Source organism: Daldinia loculata (assembly GCF_022478755.1).
Source record: "Daldinia loculata strain CBS 113971 unplaced genomic scaffold F4817scaffold_32, whole genome shotgun sequence".
Taxonomy (NCBI): domain Eukaryota; kingdom Fungi; phylum Ascomycota; class Sordariomycetes; order Xylariales; family Hypoxylaceae; genus Daldinia; species Daldinia loculata.
In genome coordinates this window covers 1-21,587 of record NW_026054886.1, presented here as the reverse complement: position 1 = coordinate 21,587, position 21,587 = coordinate 1, and the positions used below count along the sequence as shown (strand labels likewise).

The following is a 21,587-nucleotide window of genomic DNA, read 5'->3' as shown; positions in this document are numbered from 1 at the left end:
GGTGGTCGTCCACTAGACTTATAGCAGTCCCATCTTTCTAAACCTCAAATAATACAGTGCAGCTACTTCATTCGCACATTATTCTACTTAAGATAACTATGTGAAACCTTTGGACTAGATCTTTATATAATGCGATGCGGGGAGAAGATAGTTTGGAAATAGGCAATAAGCCAATATTTATTTTTATGCAGCTCAAATATGAACTGTTTGAGCGCATGTAGGGAACAATATTACAGTAAATATATGCTAGGCCAAGGCATAAAAGGATAGCTGCAATGTCACTTGGGGGCCAGAAATGTTCATGATAGTCAGTTCAAAAACCAACCTACTGGAACTTCAACCAAACAATATAACTATGCAAAAGTGTTTAAGAGTTTCATACTTTAATATTTCAAGTTCAAATTACACATACTTATACCGTAACTGTTAAAAAGACTCAATGGAATCAATGATTTGGTTATTTTAAGACTATAAGGTTATATAGATAAGTCTTATAACTCTGTGTCTTGTAGGTAGCCATGTCTATCAAACCCGAAGGATTCTTGGCGCAGAAGGCACAATTCTACTGGTCGAAAAATCTACGGATTTCAGCTTGATGCCTGCAATATGTTATCGCACTACATGCTTGCACATTAGGATGTAGCTTCGGTAGGGTTGCATAGACCCCTAATTGTCGTATAAGTCTGGCCCCCTCAGTATACATAAAAGCATCAGCCCACGCCTCTTGAAACTACCCTCACGTTTCCTGGTATCCTCCGTTTCTAATCATCATGCCTGTTTTTTTTGCCATTAAACTAGATATAATCCCATATTCCGATCTTTTAACGTGTTTTTTTTTAAAATTTCGGTAGCTGTATGGCGCTCATCTATTATACGAATTTGATTATCTACTACGGCAGGCTACCTCTTAGTTGAATTGTAGCCCAATACGCTAAGCTTAACTGAATTGCGAAGAGTTTGGGACCCTGTATTGATATCTTCGGCCACAGGCCAGAGCAGTCTAATCATGGAGGCCGTGGGTTCTGTCGCGTCCATCGCGCAGCTAATAGAGATCACAGCCAAAGTCTTCCACTACTGCGTCACAGTAATTGGCGCTTCAAAAATGATTGACGAGCTTGGTCGTACGTCAAGTATGATGTTGCAGCTGCTTTATGAGGTGAAGCGGCAGGTCGACGCGGATGCCTCCGCAGCACGTAGCCGCCCTCTAGGACCCGATGACCTTATTCAAGAGTTACAAGAATGCATGATCGACTTATCACGTCAGTTTGAGAAAACGAGCTCCAAAGGCTTCATGCAAAAAATACGATTCGCTCATATGGAAAAGGATATACAGAAGACTGTCGAGAAGGCATCTCGTATGAATGGCTTTCTTAACTCTTGGCTTACACTGGACATCAAGCAGACGACCAAGGCAATTGTCGATGGTGTCAAAGCACTCAATAACCACGCGGAAGAGGAGATGATTAATGGTAAAATTGATCGCATCGTAGAGCACTATGCTTCTGTTAGCTTCTCTGAGAAGCATGGCAACGTCGTTCAACAGAGGCAGGACGGGACTGGCCAATGGTTTCTCGAGTCTGTAGAGTTCCAAGACTGGATGCAATCTGTCGGGGGGGCCATGTGGTGTTCAGGAGCACCGGGAGCCGGAAAGACAGTTATGGCCTCAATAGCCATCGAATATCTCCGGGACAGGGTACGTGAGAGTGGAGATGGCCGTCTTGCATTTCTCTACTGCGACTATCGTCAACGCCAAGATCAGAAAGCCTCAATGATGCTTGGTAACCTTTGGGCACAGCTTTTCCGACAGCGAGGTCCCTCCGCTACAGAGGTTGAGCAACTATTTGGAGAAATATTAGCCCGCTTCGACTTTAAACCATCTAGGACTCAGATAATAAACATGATCCGAGACGAATTAACAAATGGTACACCGGGGCAGACATACATAGTCGTTGATGCCCTTGACGAATGCGCGGACGAGAACGAACGAAATGGCTTCATTGATGGTCTGCGCAGCTTGCAACCTTTGGTTAACATATTGGTTACTTCCCGGACTACACATTTTGACAATGCAGGATTTACTGATGTACGGGCCTTTCGCTTTATACCTACCAACGAAGATATGAGTACTTATATAAACGCACGAATACGAGAATCGAAGAAAATGTCTAGTTATATACAACGGAAACCGGAACTGGAGGGGAATATTCGACGCCTGGTTATCGAGAGGGCGAACGGAATGTAGGTTATAATTTAATTTAATACTGTCCATCATCTTCCACTCGATGATCAGATACTGACTACGCCGTGTAGGTTCCTTCTATGCAGAATGCATTTAGATTCTTTAAGTAGAGCGATCACTCTTAAAGACCTGAAAAGGGAGCTGGGCCGCATCCCAGAAGGTGAAAACGTCATCAAGGATACGTACGACCAAGCAATGGAACGAATTCAAGACCAGGGCGTGAACATAGAGAAATTTGCTCTGAAAGTTATTAGATGGGTCTGTTTCGCAAGACGTCCGCTTAGACTAGCAGAGCTCCTGTGCGCCTTATCTATTACCCCGGATGATACAGAACTCGACGAAGATGCAATTGGCGAAGAGAGTGATATCACTAACTATTGTGCTGGCCTTGTAGTTGTGGAAGGCGAAAGTAAGACCGTGAGATTCGTTCATTACACTACGCAGGAGTACTTCAATTCGCTGAAGGATGTACACAACTTTGCCCATAGCCACGGGGAAATAGCTTTAACTTGTATCTCTTTCCTTGGACTCGATGATCTGACACTTTCAACGAACGGCCCCTTGGCCCAAATCTGGTCCGTAGGAGATGAAGCGCCATTCTTTGCATACGCGGCCATGCATTTTGGATATCACTACATCCAGGAGTCAAATCTTCCGGATCCGGAACAGTCCGATTACTTAGAGGATATCACCGAGTTGTTCCTGAGCTTTCTTAAACGTCCGGAACATGTTCAACGCGCAACCACATCGATACTCAAGAATATAGGGGGTAGAATCTCCGCAATTTTCAACGATCCTAATCTTGGGGATGAGATGCCTGTTAAGGGGACGACGATGGATTTGGCCGCATTCTTCAACGTGATTAGGAAAGAATCTGATAGTCGTCCGTTTGGAGTAACGATCGAATGGCTGTTATTAAATACGTCCGGAGCAGCGGATTACGATAGAACACGTCTCGGAAACTCACTCCATTGGGCATGTCTTAACAATTCAGTTGAATCGATAAAGGTACTTCTGGAAAGCCCAGATATCGAATTAGATGCGAACGCATCTGCTGGGCATGGCATCGGTTGGCCAGCAGCAATGGTTTCCGTTGGCTATGGTTCTCTTGGCACTCTTCAGGCCCTCTTGGATCACGGAATCGATATTTATAAGAAGTCTGCACAAGAATGGCAGACGACACTACTGGAGGAAGCCATATGGTCGGCCCATGCTGTGAAGGGGTCTGATAAAACGATACTGATAGAGGCAATAATGCAGAAGGATCCGCTTGGTAGACTGCTACTCTCACGAGATATTTACTTCAGCACGGCACTCATAGAGGCAGTGCGTACGGCGGACTTCAGCGTGTTTGAGTGTATCATGAAGCATCATAGCAGGATTCAAGAAATTGGCAGAAGGAATGAAGCAATCCTCACCGGCGACTTCCATAGGAGAACGGCGTTACATTTGGCTGTAGCTGATTCCTCTCTGGCGTTTAAAAGTTCTGATGGAGGTGCGAACTCAGGCATCCTTCGAATACTCGAGACACTTTTGGACAGTCCATACGCCGGTCTCCTCCTTAAATGGCGTGATACAAAAGGGGATACACCGTTCGAGGCAGCTATCCGCCGGAATAATATACAAGCTGTCGATACTATCCTCAAGAAGCACGATGAGCACGAATTCCCCGATTTCTATCCATCCCAACTGGTATCGGGACTGCACCTTGCCGCTCGAGTCTCAAGTTCCTCTGTGATAGACCTACTACTAAGCAAAATGGACGATAGCCTTCTACAAAATCCCGGTGTCGATGGCGTATTGCACTATGCTGCTGGTGGGAGTAGACCTGAAAACACAGAATTCCTGCTACAAAAGCTCAAACATTTGTACCTTTATGGAGCTCCGGGATCTAACGGTAACCGACCTGTTCACTACGCGGCAGCAAGCGGGAATATCGACGCCGTGGTAGCTCTGTCGAAACAAAAGAGATTCAACATTGATTGTCAAAATGACCAAGGGCAGACCGCATTACATCTAGCCGCACATGGAAACTTAATTGACATATGTTCAAGTCTCTTGAAGGCCAACGCGAGTATCAACGTCAAAGACCTTAACGGCTCCACGCCGCTCGACATTGCTATTAAGAAACGCTTCGCAGAAGCCGTACGTATTATGGCCCAACGTCCAATAACAGAGATTAGCGGCCTCGACGACGAAGACATCGCCTGGATACGGCAGCAACCTTGGGGAAATGCTTTGATTCACGAGCCTGCTGGTTCCTCTAACTTATCAGCAGACACCGAAAAATGGCCGAAAGAAGAGGAAGACATCATAACGGCAGCGTTGTGTCTACAAAGGAAGCTTAGACGGCAAATAGGGGCATCTAAATACACTCATGTGTCAGCCTACCTCATATCCCGTATCCTCGATCTAGCAGAGTACTGGGCCAAGTCCACTAGCATCCGAGTTAGTATCGAAAGGGGCGGCGAGGTAAGAAGATGGGGCGATCCCTTAACACCGTACATCACCAGCAAAGCCATCAACAGCCTCTCATCCCGACCCGTGCGGCGCATCGTATTCGAAATCACAAGCCACGATCAAGGCTACTGCTCCGACCCAAGTAGAGGCGAGAGCTGGACCTGGTTTACGGCCGACGTCCACCGGCGCGGGAACACCTTTTCGCAAGACTTGGTAAGCCCACAGGATCAAGGCACTACAAATAGAGAGATCCACCTCGCGCAGAACCGCGGCGCAAATATACAGTGGCACACACATACGTTATCGTGGAACCTCGGAGATCTTACGGAGGCAGATGCCGAGCGTGGCTCTTGGATCAAGGCCCTAGCACCGGGGGATCGGATTCTCGTCTTACCGCACGCTCGGTACCCGGGTTGGGAGAATTGGGTGCGCCGTGTGAGAATCGATGTGTACACTACATGTTTAAGGAGCAGTGGGAAAGGGTGGTTAGAATAGGAGAATAGGAGAATAGGAGAGCCTAGATTACTAGAGATCTTTAGTACGGCATCGTGCCATGGACTTGAGCAGTCCCGCAGATTTAAGGGGGTTAGATGCATGGTATGGAGGCGAAGAGGGGCTCTTGAATATTGTGTGTTACTACGGTCAACTTATTAAAGCCATGTACGATGAAGATTTACGAGATATTGTAAGGGAAAACATTAGAATGCTCTCGTACCTAGGCGCAACACTTGGGCGAATTGGAGATGGGACGAATTAAGATGTAGTATAGTATATTATAGTATATAAGTTAGGTAGTCTCATAAATATAACGGGTATCATTGTTTATACTTAACCTAAGGTACCTAGATATACTTGGTGTACATGTGTATAAGTGAATCCATTAGGTACCTAGGTACGGTACCTAAAATACCTCTGGACAAGGATCGGTATACAGTGCTGGTAACTGTATAATTGAAAGCGAGGGAGAAGCAAGCCATACGAAGCTTGCTCGTGTAATCAATAGCTCTTTTAGATATATTCTAACTTTTAATACTTAACACCCTTCCCTTGAGGTTGACAGTTATTCATTGGAGCGTCTTATCTTTTTAATAGCCTAACTATCGTAAACCAATACCTCTTTTTGTTAAACTTGCACTGCCTACTTTGTATACCAGGAGGTAAGTACACACGGTAGGAGGTACCTAATCTATCTAAAATAGCACGCCTTATACCTCCTTTACGGTACCTGGCATAAGCGAACGTCGTGCACTCACCGCAATCTCATCTGCAATGTCCAACCCTAAATCATTTTGTTCTTAATAACATTATTCATTATTCATTATTCATTATTAACAAACTTAACCGTTCCAACACTGAGAGGATAGGTCGTCAAATAAAACCACCAAGATGGCCTTAGCCTACAACCATTTGAAGCTGCTCAATGCCGCTATTGACACCACACCCCTCATTGATAACCATGCTCACCCGCTACTCACCGCCGAGAATGTGGGTAAGCACCCATTATTATCTATTGCTACCGAAGCAAACGGGGCCGCACTCCAAGACTCCAAGAAAAGCCTTGCTCATCTTCGGGCCGTGAAACACTTATCAAATATTCTTAGATGCGAGCAGACATGGGAAGCTGTAGAAGCTGCCGTCGAGCGGAAACGGCTCGAATCGCGCGATGCTTGGATAAAGCGCTGCCTTGACGGCATCGAGACTATTCTGATCGATGACGGACTAGATGTGCAGGGGCAAGCTGAGACTTATTCGTGGCATGACCAATTCACCAGGAGCAAATGCAAGCGCATCGTCAGGATTGAGACTGTAGCAGCGGATATCATAGCTAAGAACTATATTGCGCACGATGAGGACACTTTTGCCACGAGCTGCAATATAGTACATTTCGAACGCCTGATGACAAATGAGATTATGCAGCTTGCTGCGGATCCCAATGTTGTTGCTTTTAAGTCCATCGTCTGTTATCGAACTGGGCTGGACTTTTTTTCTTTGAAGGACATAAACCTTCAGCATGCGGGAAACGCTCTCGAGAGCATTGTCAGCACGGGAGTGACGTCTGGGACACCCGTTTCTGGCTTCTCGCTGCGGAAGAGAATAGCTGATTCGTCCCTGAACAGCCTGATCGTCCATATCGCCGCTAACGTCGCTCGATATCACGGGAAGCCAATCCAATTCCACACAGGTCTCGGTGATAACGACATTACGTTAACCAAGTCATCGCCGTCTCATCTACAAACTTTCATCGAAGAGTATCCTACACTCCAGATCGTACTTCTCCACGCAGGCTATCCTTGGACAAGAGAGACGGCGTACCTGGCAGCTATGTATCCGAACGTCTATGCTGATATCGGCGAGGTGTTCCCCTGTATCAGCCGTCAGGGCCAGGAAAGCGTCCTGAGAGAAATGCTAGAGGTATGCCCGTGGTCTAAGATCCTCTGCAGTACAGACGGACATGGGTTTCCGGAGATGTACTTGACCGCGACGACTCAGCTCCGCTCGGTTCTCAAGACGGTAAGTACCTTTGTAGACTATCCCTACTACCTTACTGACGCGATTCAGGTATTAGGAGACTTGGTACAGACTCAGCAGCTTGATGAAAAACAAGCCGTACAGCTCGTTCAAGATATTTTGTTTTACAATTCCAAAAAGCTCTACAGACTTGAGACGGAATCTACTCTCCTCAGTCTTGCGCAGTTATCAACCGTCTCAACTACCAACTGGAGTAACCACACAATTATCCAGAAGCTTCAGAGCATGAATGCCAAGTATTTACGCATCTACTGGCACGACTACACTTCCAGCAACAAATGCCGACTTATCCCAATCAAGCAGGTGTTCAAGACGCTGTCAAGTGGTAAACCCCTGACTTTATCTCTCGCCAAAGCCAGTTTTGGGATGACGCAGATTGATGTGTTGATTCCCCAAGTATCAGCGACTGGCATGTACACAGCCCATCCAGATTGGTCGAGTCTGAAATCTGGCCCCGTCGATGGTCATGTTAGCTGTTACGCATACTTCACGGAACTGGACGGCTCGGAGGCGATATTGTGCCCGAGAACAATCCTGCGTAATGCGGTTCAGAAAGCAGCGTATCAAGGATTAAGCTTCCTCCTCGGTTTCGAGGTCGAGTTCCTCGTCATGGAACGTAATCCAAAAAGATTTGGCTTGAACAAATTTAGAACAGTACATAATGACGGTCACAGCTGGTCGATGGCGAGAGCATTCGCTGATTGGGGCCGTGAGGGAAGCTTTGCCACAGCCATTGACGAGATCCTGGATAGTCTAGACGCGGCAGGTATCGAGGTTGACCAGTTCCATCCCGAGAACGCGCCAGGTCAATTCGAACTGGTACTTTCGCCACTGCCGCCACTGGAAGCCTGCGACAGCGTACTCCATGCGCGACAGATCCTCGAATCCGTCTCGGCGCGCCACGGGTTCTGGGTAACACTTCACCCTAAGCCGTTCCCTACAAAATGCGGATCAGCCTCGCACATGCACATGTCCATCTCGTCACCCGGAGGCGACCAGCCGGAGGTTTACGAGTCATTCTATGCCGGCATCCTAGAACATTTCCGTGCCATCATCGCATTCACGAACAGCAACATAACGAGTTACGAGCGTATGGTGGATAGTGCCTGGGCTGGTGGACGATGGATTACTTGGGGCACGCAAAATAAGGAGTTGCCACTACGTAAGATCGAGGGCAGCCACTGGGAACTTAAAGTCCTCGACGGCTTAGCAAACCCGTACTTCGCTGTCGCGGCGCTTCTGACCGCCGGTACGGATGGTGTCCGGAGAAAGGCACCCCTAACCTGGAAAGACTGCGCAGGGGATCCCGCCCGCTTTACTGCGGAAGAGAGGGCTGAGTTGTGTATCGAAAAGATGTTTCCGGCAGACTTACGGGAAGCTCTACAGGCGCTCCATTCGGACGATAGTCTCGGCCTTGACCCCGAGTTTGTGCAGCGATATGTCGATATTAAGGAGGCTGAGCTGGCAATGCTGGAGCCTATGACGCCTGAAGAGCGGCGCGACTGGATAATGGAGAGATATTGAGAGTAAAAAAAAGAACATAAATGATAGAATAGAATCTAACGGAGTGGGTTATTAGATTATCGGTCTATGTAAGGTATAGATCATATAACTGATCCCATGGTTTTGGATATCTCGACTGTAGAAGGTCACGTTGACTAGATGGGACACAAAAGCGTGTCTTAGAAATGATAATATTACAAAAGTAAAAGGTGATAATTCCTCATTTCGCGACTTCACATGCAACAATGCAACAACTATCACATAGAAGACTTAAACCCCCCTTTGCGGATCCGTACATAAGACTGAAAGGTAACCATCAATTCCGAACAATCTAGTCAAACGTAATCTTCTTGCCCTGAGGCTTAACAACAGCACCAGTAAGATACGTCGCCACGCCCGCATCTCCATACTTAGGCTTCGCAGGCTTCTCGCTCTTCTCTCCAAACGCCGCTCCATCCTTCTTCCCATCCGCATTCGCATCTCCATCTGTCCTCCGCGCCGGTCTAAACTCCCTCTTCTCACCCTGCGGTCTCTCTCTCCCGCCTTCCCTCTTCCCCGCCCCTTGAGGATCTCTATCCTTACCAAACCTCTTCTTATACCTCGCCTGGTCATCCTCCGCCAGCTCAATCTTCAGCTCGCGCCCCCGGAGACGATTGACCCACCACTTGCGCATCTTGAACTTCTTCTCCTCCTCCTGCGCGTCTCCGTCTCCGTCTCCGTCGGCCTTTTCGTCCGCATCACGGAAATCTTCCTCTGTTTCGATTTCTTCTTTGATCTTGATGAATCCTTTTACTGCCCATCCTGCTGCTTCTGGATCCTTGAACTTGACCCATCCGAACCCTTTGCATTTCCCGCTGTCTTCGAATGTGGCTACTTTGACCCATTCGATGTCGCCGCACTTGTCGAAGTGGGCGCGTAGGTCGTCTTCGGTGGTCTGGAAGGAGAGGTTGCCGACGTAGATTTTGCGGCTGGTGGGGGTTTTCTCTGCTGTTGTCTGGTTGCCGTTTGTTGTTGTAGCGCCGGTGGCAGCGGCAGCTCCATTCTCGGCTTCCTTCTTTGGTCGTCCCTCGTACGAATTGGAATTTTTGATCAATACTTTTCGACCGCTTAATTCGGTTTCTGTAAGCGCCATGGCGGCAACAGATGCGGTTTCCACGTTGAAGTCCACGTATGCGAAACCCTTGTTTTGAGTCTTTGGCGTATCCTCGCTGTTACCGTATCTCCTATCCCCGTTGTATTTACTCGTAGGCATGTTGACTCTCGTGATGTTCTCCTCTTTTATCATACCGCCCGAGCTTTCCACCAGCCATTTGAACAATTCCACCCTCGTCAAGGTAAAGGGCAAGTTTCCTATCCATATGCCGTGTTCAGAGCGTTGGGATTTCTTATCTCCCTTCCCGCCTTTAGATGCGCCCTTTGGTATAGGTAACCCATCCTCTGATTCAGCTTCGTCGTCGCTCTTGGGCTTCTCGGGGAGCGGTTTGCCTTTCTTGAGAAGTCGCTTCGCTTTTTTTGACGGCGGCTCTGGTAGCGACAAGTCTACCTCAATCTCGTCGATTTGCGACTTGCGCTTCCTGGAATCATTGGTCTCTGGCGCGGCATGTTGCTCGGCCTCGGTCATAACTGCGGTTGCCATTGTAGTTCTGAGGCCTCCGAATTGAGTTTATTTTCTGTATTATTGTTGGAAAGGCACACCGGTACTCGCCTTCATTCGACGTTGAAAAGTTGTAGAATGTAGCTTTTACGAAATTTTTATGGAGCTGATAAGATAAGAGTTATGCTAAGCTAGTTGCATATATTATTTAGTCGGATAGGGGTACTATATGCAAACAACCGGTCTACCCCTGAACCACGCTTCATTCTACCAAGAGGCAGCACTTTGCAAGTTACTTTCATCAAATATGTCTAAGTTTTAGACTTATATCCAACTCATATACTATATATCGTCTAATATACTACTCATTTATGAACCCACTTCCCGTCCTCCTTACTTTGTATAATCTCATGCACATCAACCCTCTCCTTTACAATCTGCGCCCCATTCACAAGGTCATTCTCATCAGCACGTTTCCCAGCCTCCTCCTCGTCCTTCGCAATCCCGGCCTCGACATGCCTCTTGACCAGCCGCCTCCTCGCCGTTTCAAAGTCTACATCCACAAACCACCTCTCATCCATAAGCTGCGCAGCCTCGCGCCACTAGAACAGTACGAGTTAGCAACCATCTTTCCAAGATAGGACTTCTGGAAATATCCCGGAACTCTTTACTCCCGAGACAAACCAGTAAGAGTAGAGTAACAAAGAAATTCCTGAGGTAAGGCACATACGGGCTCCTTATCCAAACACACATAATTCCCTTCAAAAACCACAATCCTATGCGCCGGCAATATCGCGATATCATCCGGTTTCGGGTCTTTAACCGCATGATCAAAACTCGGCGCATACACCGGCTGTAGGGGCGGCGGCGGCACAGTACGCAGCGCCTTGACTAAAGCCAAGAACGCGGGGCCGTCAAACGTAAACTCGGCGCCGCGCCGCGCGTGGGCAAGTGCCGGGTCCGGCATGGCGGAGAGTTGCGCACGTGTTAGATGGTACCCGTCCATGGGCACGAAAACGGCGGGCGGCACAGCCTCGGGGACTTCTGGGTGCAAGTTTGCGTGCCGGGCATTGAGGGCTGCAGTGACGATTTGGGAGAGGGTTGTTTTGCCTGGGGTTGGTTAGTGTGTATTCTCTAGTGTATATAAGAGGGGAGACTTACCTGAGCCTGGGATACCGGCTATAGCGATTACTGAGAAATAAATATGTTAGAGACGTGAGAATTGTATTGAGAATCTCCTATGCGACTTACAAAGTCGACGGTCCGCGGGGAGCTGCTGGAATTTCTCCCACGCCTTGTCCACGAGACGAGCTACCTGGTCCTCCATCTCTCTCTATAGCTAGGCTGTAACTAAATATAATAACTAGCAAAAGAAAAGAAAAAGGAACGCTTGAATTAAAGCAAATAAAACAGTTTGAGTAATTATCACAGATCTTTATGACACGCAGTGACACGCAGAGATACGCTGTGTCAACGAGGTACCAGATCTCGCATTTGGAGATGTCAAATTCCTAGTCTAAGTCAATCTTATAAACCCCATTGGCCCATCCCCTCACCCGGGGCGCGGAAGCTTTATGCCCCACTAACGGAAGAAGTACGGAATAGACGCGCGCTGATGTCAAAGCCGAAGCAAACTTCGTCCAATATCTCGTTACACTAAAGTAATTCCTACCCGTCAAAACCGGGTTCCTTTTTCTTATATTCCTTTCAATTCCTATTAAACACTAATAAGTAACCTAATCCTACCGCAATGGATCCGGATCTCGACCCCGGCCTCTTCGGTATCCAGCTCTCCGACTCCGAGGACGGAAGCAATGACTCAGAACCCGCTGAGGGGACTCGGCCGAAGAAAGGAGAAGCGAGCACGCCTGTGGATCGGACGGCCCAGTCGGAGGAGGAGTTTCAGGCAGTGCGGAGGGGATACCGGGTCAAAGTTGAAAACGGAGAAGTACGTATCTTGATATTTCTACTTACACTTGCACGTGCACATTATCTATTATATATAAAAGTGCAAATACCATAGTAAAATAAAGAAAACCAGTTGAAGATAGAGATAATGAAAAGCACAAGTCCAATAAGTTAACGCATCCTCAGATATGGAAAACCATCCAGCTCCCCTTAGGACCAGGCCGGGTCCCCAAGCCCGAGGCTCAAGCCTTATTACACGCAGTCGAGGAGCTATACTTCTTTCGGCGGTATGCCGAGGGCGCAAATTTTGCGCGAGCTATTCTAGGCGGGAATGGAAGTGGAGGTATTTACGAAGAGGGACCATCTGGGCTTGACGAGGACACTAAGAAGCTGTTACGATATTACGAAAAGAAATGTAATGAGAAAGCGTAACCATAGATGAAGAGAAGACCAAAAAGGCTGATACCCCGCTACATAAAAATTTATTCCGAAATACTACTGCTCCAGTCCACAAGTCGATAGGACAGCTAAAAGACAATCAAAATCAATGGGAGAAGAGTATTATTATCCTTATCCCTTGCTCTAAGCAGAGTATTCTCTATATCTAAGTCTAACATCTGTGCTCCCGTTCCTTCGGCCGTCGCGGCGAGGCAAATTGCCTACAGCCTATACCAGAACGTAGACGATCTAAATAGCCCCTTTTCTATGCAACACAGTTTGGTTGTTGGGTATGCCGGAACGCCGTGCTTTTTCGAAACCAAAAATTCAAGTCAAGTTCACCACCCCTATTTTTTTTCTCTCTTCAATACTCCGGAAATGCTCTTGTTATGGATATGGTATGTCGTTGTCTATCCCACTCGTCGTATGGTTCATGACGGACGTCGTGGTCGTGATTTAATGGAATGGAATTGTAGGTTGCCAAATTCCTAGACCTACGCCATCATCTTGCCTTCAACTTGCAACCTCTCCTTTTCCCGCTCCTCGGCGAAGACGCGTCGGCTCATGGCAAGGACACACTCGAAGCCCTCTTTACCCTTGGTCGCATTTTCTCGGAATCGGGTAACCAGGCTGTCTTCGATACTGGTCTTGATCCTCTGCCAACCACCGCACAGGGCCGTTATCCGGGCGTCCTGCTCGAATTGTGTCCTATGGGCATCTAGGGGGCGATAAACCACCGTCTCTTGAACGTTGACCATATTTGCCCAGGTGATGTTCTGCGATACCATAGTGACGGTCTTTGCGGCGGGGTCAACATAAGACGTCTCGAAGACCTGACTCGTCTCCATGCAGCCGATGATAGATTTCAGCCATTCCGGTGCTGATTGCTTGCAGGTGATGAGACGCTCCGTTCGTAATATGCCGGTGGCTGGGTCGACTTCTCGAGCGAGAGTATCAACGGCTATGACGTGAGTTGACTTGTCGTTCCAAGGGCAGTATTTCCGCCAGTTGGCGGTAGATACTTCTTCCCAGGAGTAGTTGAAGGTGTGGGTGTTGGAAAAGACCTTCATCTCTGACGGACGATCCCAAAACGAGCCGGATTGATGGTTAGGGGATAAAAGAGCCCTTCCTCAAGGAATAGACTCGACGTTACGGATACAGTTTTTTTTTTTAAAGTCCGTCCGGACGTTCAACCGTTGAGGTTTAGCAGAAGAAAGTATGCGATGTCGGTCGGAGAGTGCGGACCGAGATAACAAATTCCGTAGGATCGCAGCGGTTTCAAAATAGCACCGAAAAAAATGGTCTCGCGTGCTAATCAGGTACTGTGACGAAACAGATACAGACAATTTAAAAAATCGCTCGTGACACGATAAATGATGGTAATGTGGCAGAATGGCCAAACTCTTAGAAATTATTTTGAATGAATGCTAAGGGTGTCGAGGGATTTTGTTTAAGTTGTTTTAAATTGTTTAAATTGTTTAGTAAGATGCAAGATGCGAATAAAATTATAAAATGACAGGAAATGCAGAGGCTTTTGAGAAAATTGAGAAAATTTCAATGCAAAGGTCCCGACTGCCCGATCAGCATTAGCGATTAGCGACAAGGAATCTTATCGCGGATTCCTTTTTTGCCTTCCCGGCAATGTTCGGTATGTCCCCTTATGTTCCCTTACACAATTACACAATTCCCCTCGCTAAAACATCCTAATTAGGATTAGCCTTGCCAGGTCAGAGAATAGTTCGGAGACGGCGTCAAAGCTTTTAACAAATTTCAAATTTTTAATTGGCTGATAAGTCCCTGAATGGATCCTAAGTGGATTTCAAGCTTAGGCCAAGTGCCCAAAAACCTGGAGCAGGTGCGGAGTCAGCGAAGCATCCAGACTTTGTTATGCTTCGTCAATTTTTGCATATGACAAAGACGATCTTGACGACTTAATTTAGCCGATCTCAGCCTCTTATGTACATCAATCAGTCTCCCATGACGATTTCTATGACTTCAACCCTAACCCAGACCCCTAATGATCATCTACTTAATCGATCCGCCACTTTTCCTAGTCCAAGTGAAGCGAAATCTCAATTACCCGATACAAACTCAGAATGAGGCAAGCTTCAAGTTGACATCTGATCAAAAATTCATTCATATTGGAATACTGGGATAATGGCACTAGCCTGTCAAGGAACAAGTCGCCTTTGTAAATACAGGTCACTAACCCGTTGTTGTCATCCACCTCATAATTCCATCTAGTAATCGTCTCCACGACTAATGACCTCCTTTACGGTAGGTCGGAGCAAGATAGTCTGTAATCTCAAATCAGTACGGCCAACATCTACTTCGTAATCATAATGGAAAAACTCACGTGCTCGAATTGGGCCGTGTACGACCCTTTCTTGTCCAGTAGGGGAGGGTAATCCTCTACAATACCAGATTGGACGAGATTGTTCAGCTAATACGAAGTTAGCTTTATTCAAACATGCGTAGATCATTAGAATGCTTACCCCCAGCAGGTATTTCTCCTGGCCGAGTCTGTCTAGATATCTTCGTGCAAACGGAATAGTACCAAAGTTCTTCTTGATAACATTTAGAAGAGATTTAGCCGAAGACAAACGCAGATCAACCTTGGGGGCATCGCTACGCAGAGCATAGTGGGAGACCTCTCCCTCATCGTGGACATAACCGTTTCCGGTGCTGCCGAACGTCTCGATAGCGAAGACGTCGCCTTCTTCCATCTTCGTGTTGTCTTGCGTTTTAACAATGGGTACACTCTTAGTCCCGTGGATGCTATACGGCAAGATAGTATGGCCGGTGAGGTTACGAATCGATTTGATCGGGTATGTAGTGCCGTTGATCTCGCATTCGTAGCTCTCCATGGCCTCTTGGATGTATCCACCAAGTTCGCCAAGACGGACGCCAATGCCCGCCTCCTTAATACCTGTGTTGGTCGCATCCTTTACGGCTGCCAGCAGGTTGTCGTACATCGGGTCAAATGACATGGTAAAGGCGCTGTCAACGATCCTCCCGTTGACATGGACGCCAATGTCTACTTTCATGACATTGCTCTGCTGCAGAACAGTCTTGTTCCCAGCATTGGGGGTGTAGTGAGCAGTGATGTGATCCAAGTTCAAGCCCGTCGGGAAGCCAACTCCGGCAACCTTAGCGTCACCTTCTGATAGCCCATCGTGGCCAACTAAGCGCCTGATGCTGTTCTCAATCCCTTCAGCGATCTCGGTCAAGGTTTGGCCAGGCTTGATGTTCTTCTGAGCCCACTGGCGAACTTGACGGTGGGTTTCGGCAGCATGGCGATAGTCAACCAGGAAGTCGGTGTTCAGGTTGTCCAAGTGCCGTTTCTCTTCGTTAGTAGTGCGATAGCGGTTCTCATCCTTATATTCGACCTCTTCACCCTTAGGATAGGTGTTGTTCGGGAACAATTGGGACATCAAGACGCTCGGGGGGTCTGTCTGGGCGGTAGGAGCCTTCTTCTTCTTCTTTGGCTTCTTCTTTTTATTCTTCTTTTTCTTAGCGGCCCCGGGCGCAGGTTCGGCGGTTTGATCATCGGCATCATCTTCGGAATCTTCACCGGAATGCTCTGCAGCATCGCCGTCCTTGGTCCCGTTGGCCCCCGCGGCAGCCTTCCCGTTGGTGGCTCCCTCGCTCACTGCTGAATATTAGAGGATTATTCGAGCTATGATTATATTAACTAGTTTAATACTAACCACTGAGCTTTTGGAGCTCATCCGATGGTGCTTTAGCAGCCATTTTGCGACGAGTCAAGGCAAGGCTTTTTCGGTTGTTTGGGTTAAGAAACCTAAATAAGACTTGAAGCTCGGAACTTTTGAACCCCACCAACTTTTTCTCGGTCTTAAGCATTGTGCATCGGAGGGCGCGGGGCAATCCGAAAACCCCGCTACTTGCTTGGCCCGCTCCCAATTCTAATATGATTTTAACCAGTACATGTACGAAGTAGTATGTCCAAAAAGCTGGACCACGAGCACTTATTGTGAGGAGTTAACTTGGTACCTGGTCCCTGGTCTCAATATTCTAACAGTTGGCGTTGCTGATAATTGATAGAATACCTCTTGGAGTTCAGGTGATTTATTCCAGTCCGTATCAGTTACCTATTACCTAAATTAACACTTGAGGTTGTTTCCCCTACATAGGAGGAACTATCTATGCCTCCAGTAACCTAGATACCTTTTTATACGGACTATGGTTTCGACCAAGGTGTCACGAAGTGGATTAAGAAGCTAGGAAATAACTTCGCTTTTCCGCAAGGAACTCTAACCTAACTTCGGGAGCGGTATCGTTAACGCAGCACCTGTTCCTGCAAGATCCCGCGCACTTTTGTGACTTTTGGATATTGTACCATTTTTTCAATTGAAACGTGGCGGAACGCGACAAAAAAATTATAATAATTAATTAAATTAATTAATTAATAATAAATAAATAAAATAATATTAAAAATAAAAATAAATAAAAAATAAAATTTTATATTAAAAATGATATATTATATAATATATTACGTAATATTTTATATATAAATTTAATTTTTAATTTTTATATATATATTTAATTTTAATTATATTTAATAAATTTTTATAAATATTTTTATAAATATTATTTTTTTAAATTATATTTTTAATTTATAATATATAATTTAATAATATTAATAAAAAAAAAATTTAAAAAAGTTTATATAAATTAAATATAATTAAAAAATATATTTAAATTTTTATATAAATTTATTTAATTATATATATATTATAATAATTTTAATTAATTTTTAATTAATATATATAATTTTATAAAAATAATATTAATATTTTATATTTTAATTTTAAAGTTAATTTTTTATAATAAAATATCCGTATAAATTAAAAAAAAAAAATAACGTAATAAAAAAAAACAATATAAAATAAAGTTATTATAATAATTATTATTATATTAATTAATTAATATTATAAAAATTATAAATTATATATATAAATATTATTTAAAAAAATTACTTTTTATGTAAAAAATAATTATATATTATTACGTAATTATTTTTATATAATAATATTTTATTATTAATAATTTTTTTTTTATATAACGTAATTATATATAATTTAATTAATATAATATTAATAAATTTTTTTTTTTTACTTTTAATTTATTTTTTTTATATTATAATATAATTATTAATAAATATATAATTAAATTTTTTATTAAATTTTTTTATTTAATTTAATTTTATATTAAATTTTTTATTTAATTAAATTTTATTAAATTTTTTTATTTAATATAAATAATATTAAATCGGTAATAAAAAATGTAATATATTAATAATAATTATATTATTTAATTATAATTAAAAATTACGTAATAATTATATTATAATTATATATATTTTTTATATAAATTTATTTTGTAATATATATATTTTTTATGTTAATTTTATGTAATTTTTAATCTTTTAAAATATACATTTTTTTATTAACCAATTTTATTATTTAATTTAATAATCTTGTATAATATAATTATTTAATTGGTTATTTAAATTAATTATTTATTTAATTTTATATTATTTAAAAAAATTTTATTTTTAATTATTTTATTTCGAAATAATTATATATAACCGTATAATTTTTAATTAATATATATAATCGAATAAAAGTAATAAATTTTTATATTAAATAAAAATATATAAGTTTTATATTATTATTTTAATAAACAAAGGTTGTGTATTAAATGATTTAATTAAATGATTTATTTAATTAAATGACTTTATTTAATTATGTGATTTTATTTAATTAAATGATTAAAATCTTTAGTATAAATACCTTTTATGGTTATATATACTTATTTTACATAACTTTAACCATATTAAATATAAGTTATTTTTTTTATTTATTATAATATTATTTAAATTATGGTATTAAATTTAATATAAAGGTTTAATTTAAGTTTAAAGTTAATAATTTTGTTTATTAATCGATTTAATTAAATATAAAATATAATATAAAAATAAAAATAAAAATAAAAATTAAATTTAATTAATAAAAAAGTGTATATTTAATTAAAAAATGTTATATAAAAATTATAATATATATATAAAAAAAATAAATATAAAGTATAATAAAATATTAAAAAAATTATATAATAAAGTATATATTTATAATTTACCTTATTTTAATTATAATTATTATTAATATATTACGTTTTTTATTATTAATTTAATATTATTTTTAATATAATATTTTATTAACTTAATTAAAATTAATTAAAATTAATTAAAAAACGGTTAAAATAAAATTATTTTTATATTATAAATTATTTAATTAAAAATAAAATTAATTTTAATTAAATTATTTTATTAAAAATAAATTTATTTTATTAAATTATAAAAATTATTAATTAAAATTAATTAAAAACAATATTAAATCAGCAATAAAAAACGTAATATATTAATAATAATTATATTATTTAATTATAATTAAAAGTTATATAATAATTATATTATAATTATATATATTTTTTATATAAATTTATTTTATAATACATATATCTTTTATATTAATTTTATATAATTTTTAATTTTTTAAAATATATTTTTTTTTTATTAATTAATTTTATTATTTAATTTAATAATTTTATATAATATAATTATTTAATTAATTATTTAAATTAACCATTTATTTAATTTTATATTATTTAAAAAAACTTTATTTTTAATTATTTTACTTTAAAATAATTATATATAATTATATAAACTTTATATTATTATTTTAATTAATTTAATTAAATATAAAATATAATATAAAAATAAAAATAAAAATAAAAATTAAATTTAATTAATAAAAAAACGCATATTTAATTAAAAAGCATTATATAAAAATTATAATGTATATATAAAAAAAATAAACATAAAATATAGCAAAATATTAAAAAATTTATATAATAAAATATATATTTATAATTTACCTTATTTTAATTATAATTACTATTAATATATTACGTTTTTTACTACCAATTTAATATTATTTTTAATTAAAAATAATTATATATTATAATAAATTTAATATAATTAATTAATTTTAATTTTATAATAAAATTTTTTAATAATTTTAATTTTTTAATTTAATATATTATTTTTTAAATTATATTATTTATTTTTATATTTATATTTATTATTATTACAATATATTTTAATATAATCGGTAATATTTTATAATAATTTTATTAATTATATATTAAATTTATTAAATTTTAATAAAATTATTTATAAAATTAACTATATTTTTTATAAAATTAATTTTAATATTATTTATAAAATCGATTTTAATATTATCAATTATTTTATATTTCTTTTATTTAATTATATCGTTTATATTTAAAATAATTTATTATTAATTTTTAAAATAAAAAATATATTTTTTAAAAATATTTTATTTATTATTTTATAAAACATTTTTTAAAATTATTTTATATATTTTTATTATATTTATCGTTATAATATTTAAAATAATATATAGAAATTTTTACATTATACATATTAATTTATTTAAAAGTTTTAAAACTTTAAAATAATATAATAACCGTTTAAACTATTATTTTTTTTTTATAATTTTTTTTAATTTTATTAATTTATAGTTTTATTTTTTAATTAATTATTAATTAATATAAATATAATAAAATATTTATATAAATTAAATATTAAAAAAAATAACGTAATAAATAATAAAAAAATATAATATAAAACAAAATTATTATAATAATTAATATTATAAAAATTATAAATTATATATATAAATATTATTTAAAAAAAATTACTTTTTATATAAAAAATAATCACATATTATTACGTAATTATCTTTACATAATAATATTTTATTAATTATAATATTATAATTTAATAAAAAAAATATAAAAATATATTTAATATATATTTTAAAAAAATTATAAATATATTAAAAAAATTTATAAAAAATTAAAATATTAAAATTTAATTATTTTATAATTTTTATTTTTAATTAAATTTTAAAAATTTTAAAAATTTAATTTTATTATATTTAATTATTTTATAATTATTTAATATTTATTATTTAATATTTATTTTATATATATAAAATTATTTATTTTTTAATTAATTAATTATTATATTAAATTATTAATTATTTTATAATAATTTTAATTTTTATATTAATTTATTTAAAATTATTTTATAAATATTTAATATTTATTTTATATTTTTATTATTTTAATAAAATTAAATAAAAATATATAAATTTTAAATTATTATTAAATAAAGTAAATTTAATTAATATAATATAAAAATAAATTCTTTTTTTAAACTTTTTAAATAATATAAATATATATTATAAAATATATATAATTAATAAAAAAAAATTTAATTTTTTTTAATATAATATATAATTAAAATTAAATAAATTATTTATTTAATTATTATTTTTATTTTTTTTTTATTATTTTTATTTTTTTTATTAAATAAATGTAATGTTATAAAACTTAATTATAAAATATTTTATTACGTAATTTTAACTTTATAAATTATATAAAAGTTTTAAAATCATTTTATTTTTTTAATTAAAAATATATATACTTTTATTTTAAATTATTTTTTAATTAATAATTATTTTAACTTTAAATTTATATTAATTTTATTTTATTACCTTTTATTTTTTATTTATTAATTAATTAAATTTATATTTATAAATTAAAATATAATATTATTATTAATAATTTAAAACTTTTTACAAAAATTAAATTATTAAAATAATAAATTATATTTTATAAAAGTTTTTACCTTTTATTTATTATTTATTTTATAAATAAATAAATAAATAAATAAATAAATAAATAAATAAATAAATAAATAAATAAATAAATAAATAAATAAATAAATAAATAAATAAATAAATA

At 38.3% G+C, this 21,587-nt stretch overlaps 7 protein-coding genes across 7 annotated transcripts; 3 read left to right on the top strand and 4 right to left on the bottom strand.

Annotated features, from left to right (window-relative positions):
* The first annotated feature begins 744 nt into the window (after positions 1-744).
* On the top strand, positions 745-5,531 carry F4817DRAFT_148068 (ankyrin). Its single transcript, XM_049297947.1, has 2 exons — positions 745-2,238; positions 2,311-5,531. Exons 1-2 carry the CDS (start codon positions 1,007-1,009, stop codon positions 5,192-5,194), a joined length of 4,116 nt encoding a protein of 1,371 aa, XP_049157948.1. The 5' UTR covers positions 745-1,006; the 3' UTR covers positions 5,195-5,531.
* Positions 5,532-5,730: 199 nt separating this feature from the next.
* Positions 5,731-8,907, top strand: F4817DRAFT_148062 (glutamine synthetase/guanido kinase). Its single transcript, XM_049297946.1, has 2 exons — positions 5,731-7,210; positions 7,259-8,907. The coding sequence occupies exons 1-2, from the start codon at positions 6,086-6,088 to the stop codon at positions 8,750-8,752; spliced, it is 2,619 nt and encodes an 872-aa protein (XP_049157947.1). The 5' UTR covers positions 5,731-6,085; the 3' UTR covers positions 8,753-8,907.
* F4817DRAFT_148060 (RNA-binding domain-containing protein) lies at positions 8,908-10,485 on the bottom strand. The gene has a single exon (XM_049297945.1). The coding sequence runs from the start codon at positions 10,365-10,367 to the stop codon at positions 9,063-9,065; it is 1,305 nt and encodes a 434-aa protein (XP_049157946.1). The 5' UTR covers positions 10,368-10,485; the 3' UTR covers positions 8,908-9,062.
* Positions 10,486-10,591: 106 nt separating this feature from the next.
* F4817DRAFT_340836 (P-loop containing nucleoside triphosphate hydrolase protein) lies at positions 10,592-11,878 on the bottom strand. The gene is made up of 4 exons (XM_049303688.1): positions 11,577-11,878; positions 11,487-11,516; positions 11,056-11,435; positions 10,592-10,927 (listed from the first exon to the last, which is right to left on the bottom strand). Exons 1-4 carry the CDS (start codon positions 11,650-11,652, stop codon positions 10,691-10,693), a joined length of 723 nt encoding a protein of 240 aa, XP_049157945.1. The 5' UTR covers positions 11,653-11,878; the 3' UTR covers positions 10,592-10,690.
* Positions 11,879-11,909: 31 nt separating this feature from the next.
* F4817DRAFT_340834 (uncharacterized protein) lies at positions 11,910-12,853 on the top strand. Its single transcript, XM_049303687.1, has 2 exons — positions 11,910-12,273; positions 12,420-12,853. The coding sequence occupies exons 1-2, from the start codon at positions 12,076-12,078 to the stop codon at positions 12,663-12,665; spliced, it is 444 nt and encodes a 147-aa protein (XP_049157944.1). The 5' UTR covers positions 11,910-12,075; the 3' UTR covers positions 12,666-12,853.
* Positions 12,778-14,263, bottom strand: F4817DRAFT_340833 (MSF1-domain-containing protein). The gene has a single exon (XM_049303686.1). The coding sequence runs from the start codon at positions 13,739-13,741 to the stop codon at positions 13,166-13,168; it is 576 nt and encodes a 191-aa protein (XP_049157943.1). The 5' UTR covers positions 13,742-14,263; the 3' UTR covers positions 12,778-13,165.
* Positions 14,264-14,911: 648 nt separating this feature from the next.
* Positions 14,912-16,424, bottom strand: F4817DRAFT_359457 (peptidase; the record flags this gene model as incomplete). The annotated part of the gene is made up of 4 exons (XM_049306162.1): positions 14,912-14,968; positions 15,028-15,114; positions 15,167-16,323; positions 16,382-16,424. 4 exons carry the CDS (start codon positions 16,422-16,424, stop codon positions 14,912-14,914), a joined length of 1,344 nt encoding a protein of 447 aa, XP_049157942.1.
* Between the last annotated feature and the right edge of the window lie 5,163 nt (positions 16,425-21,587).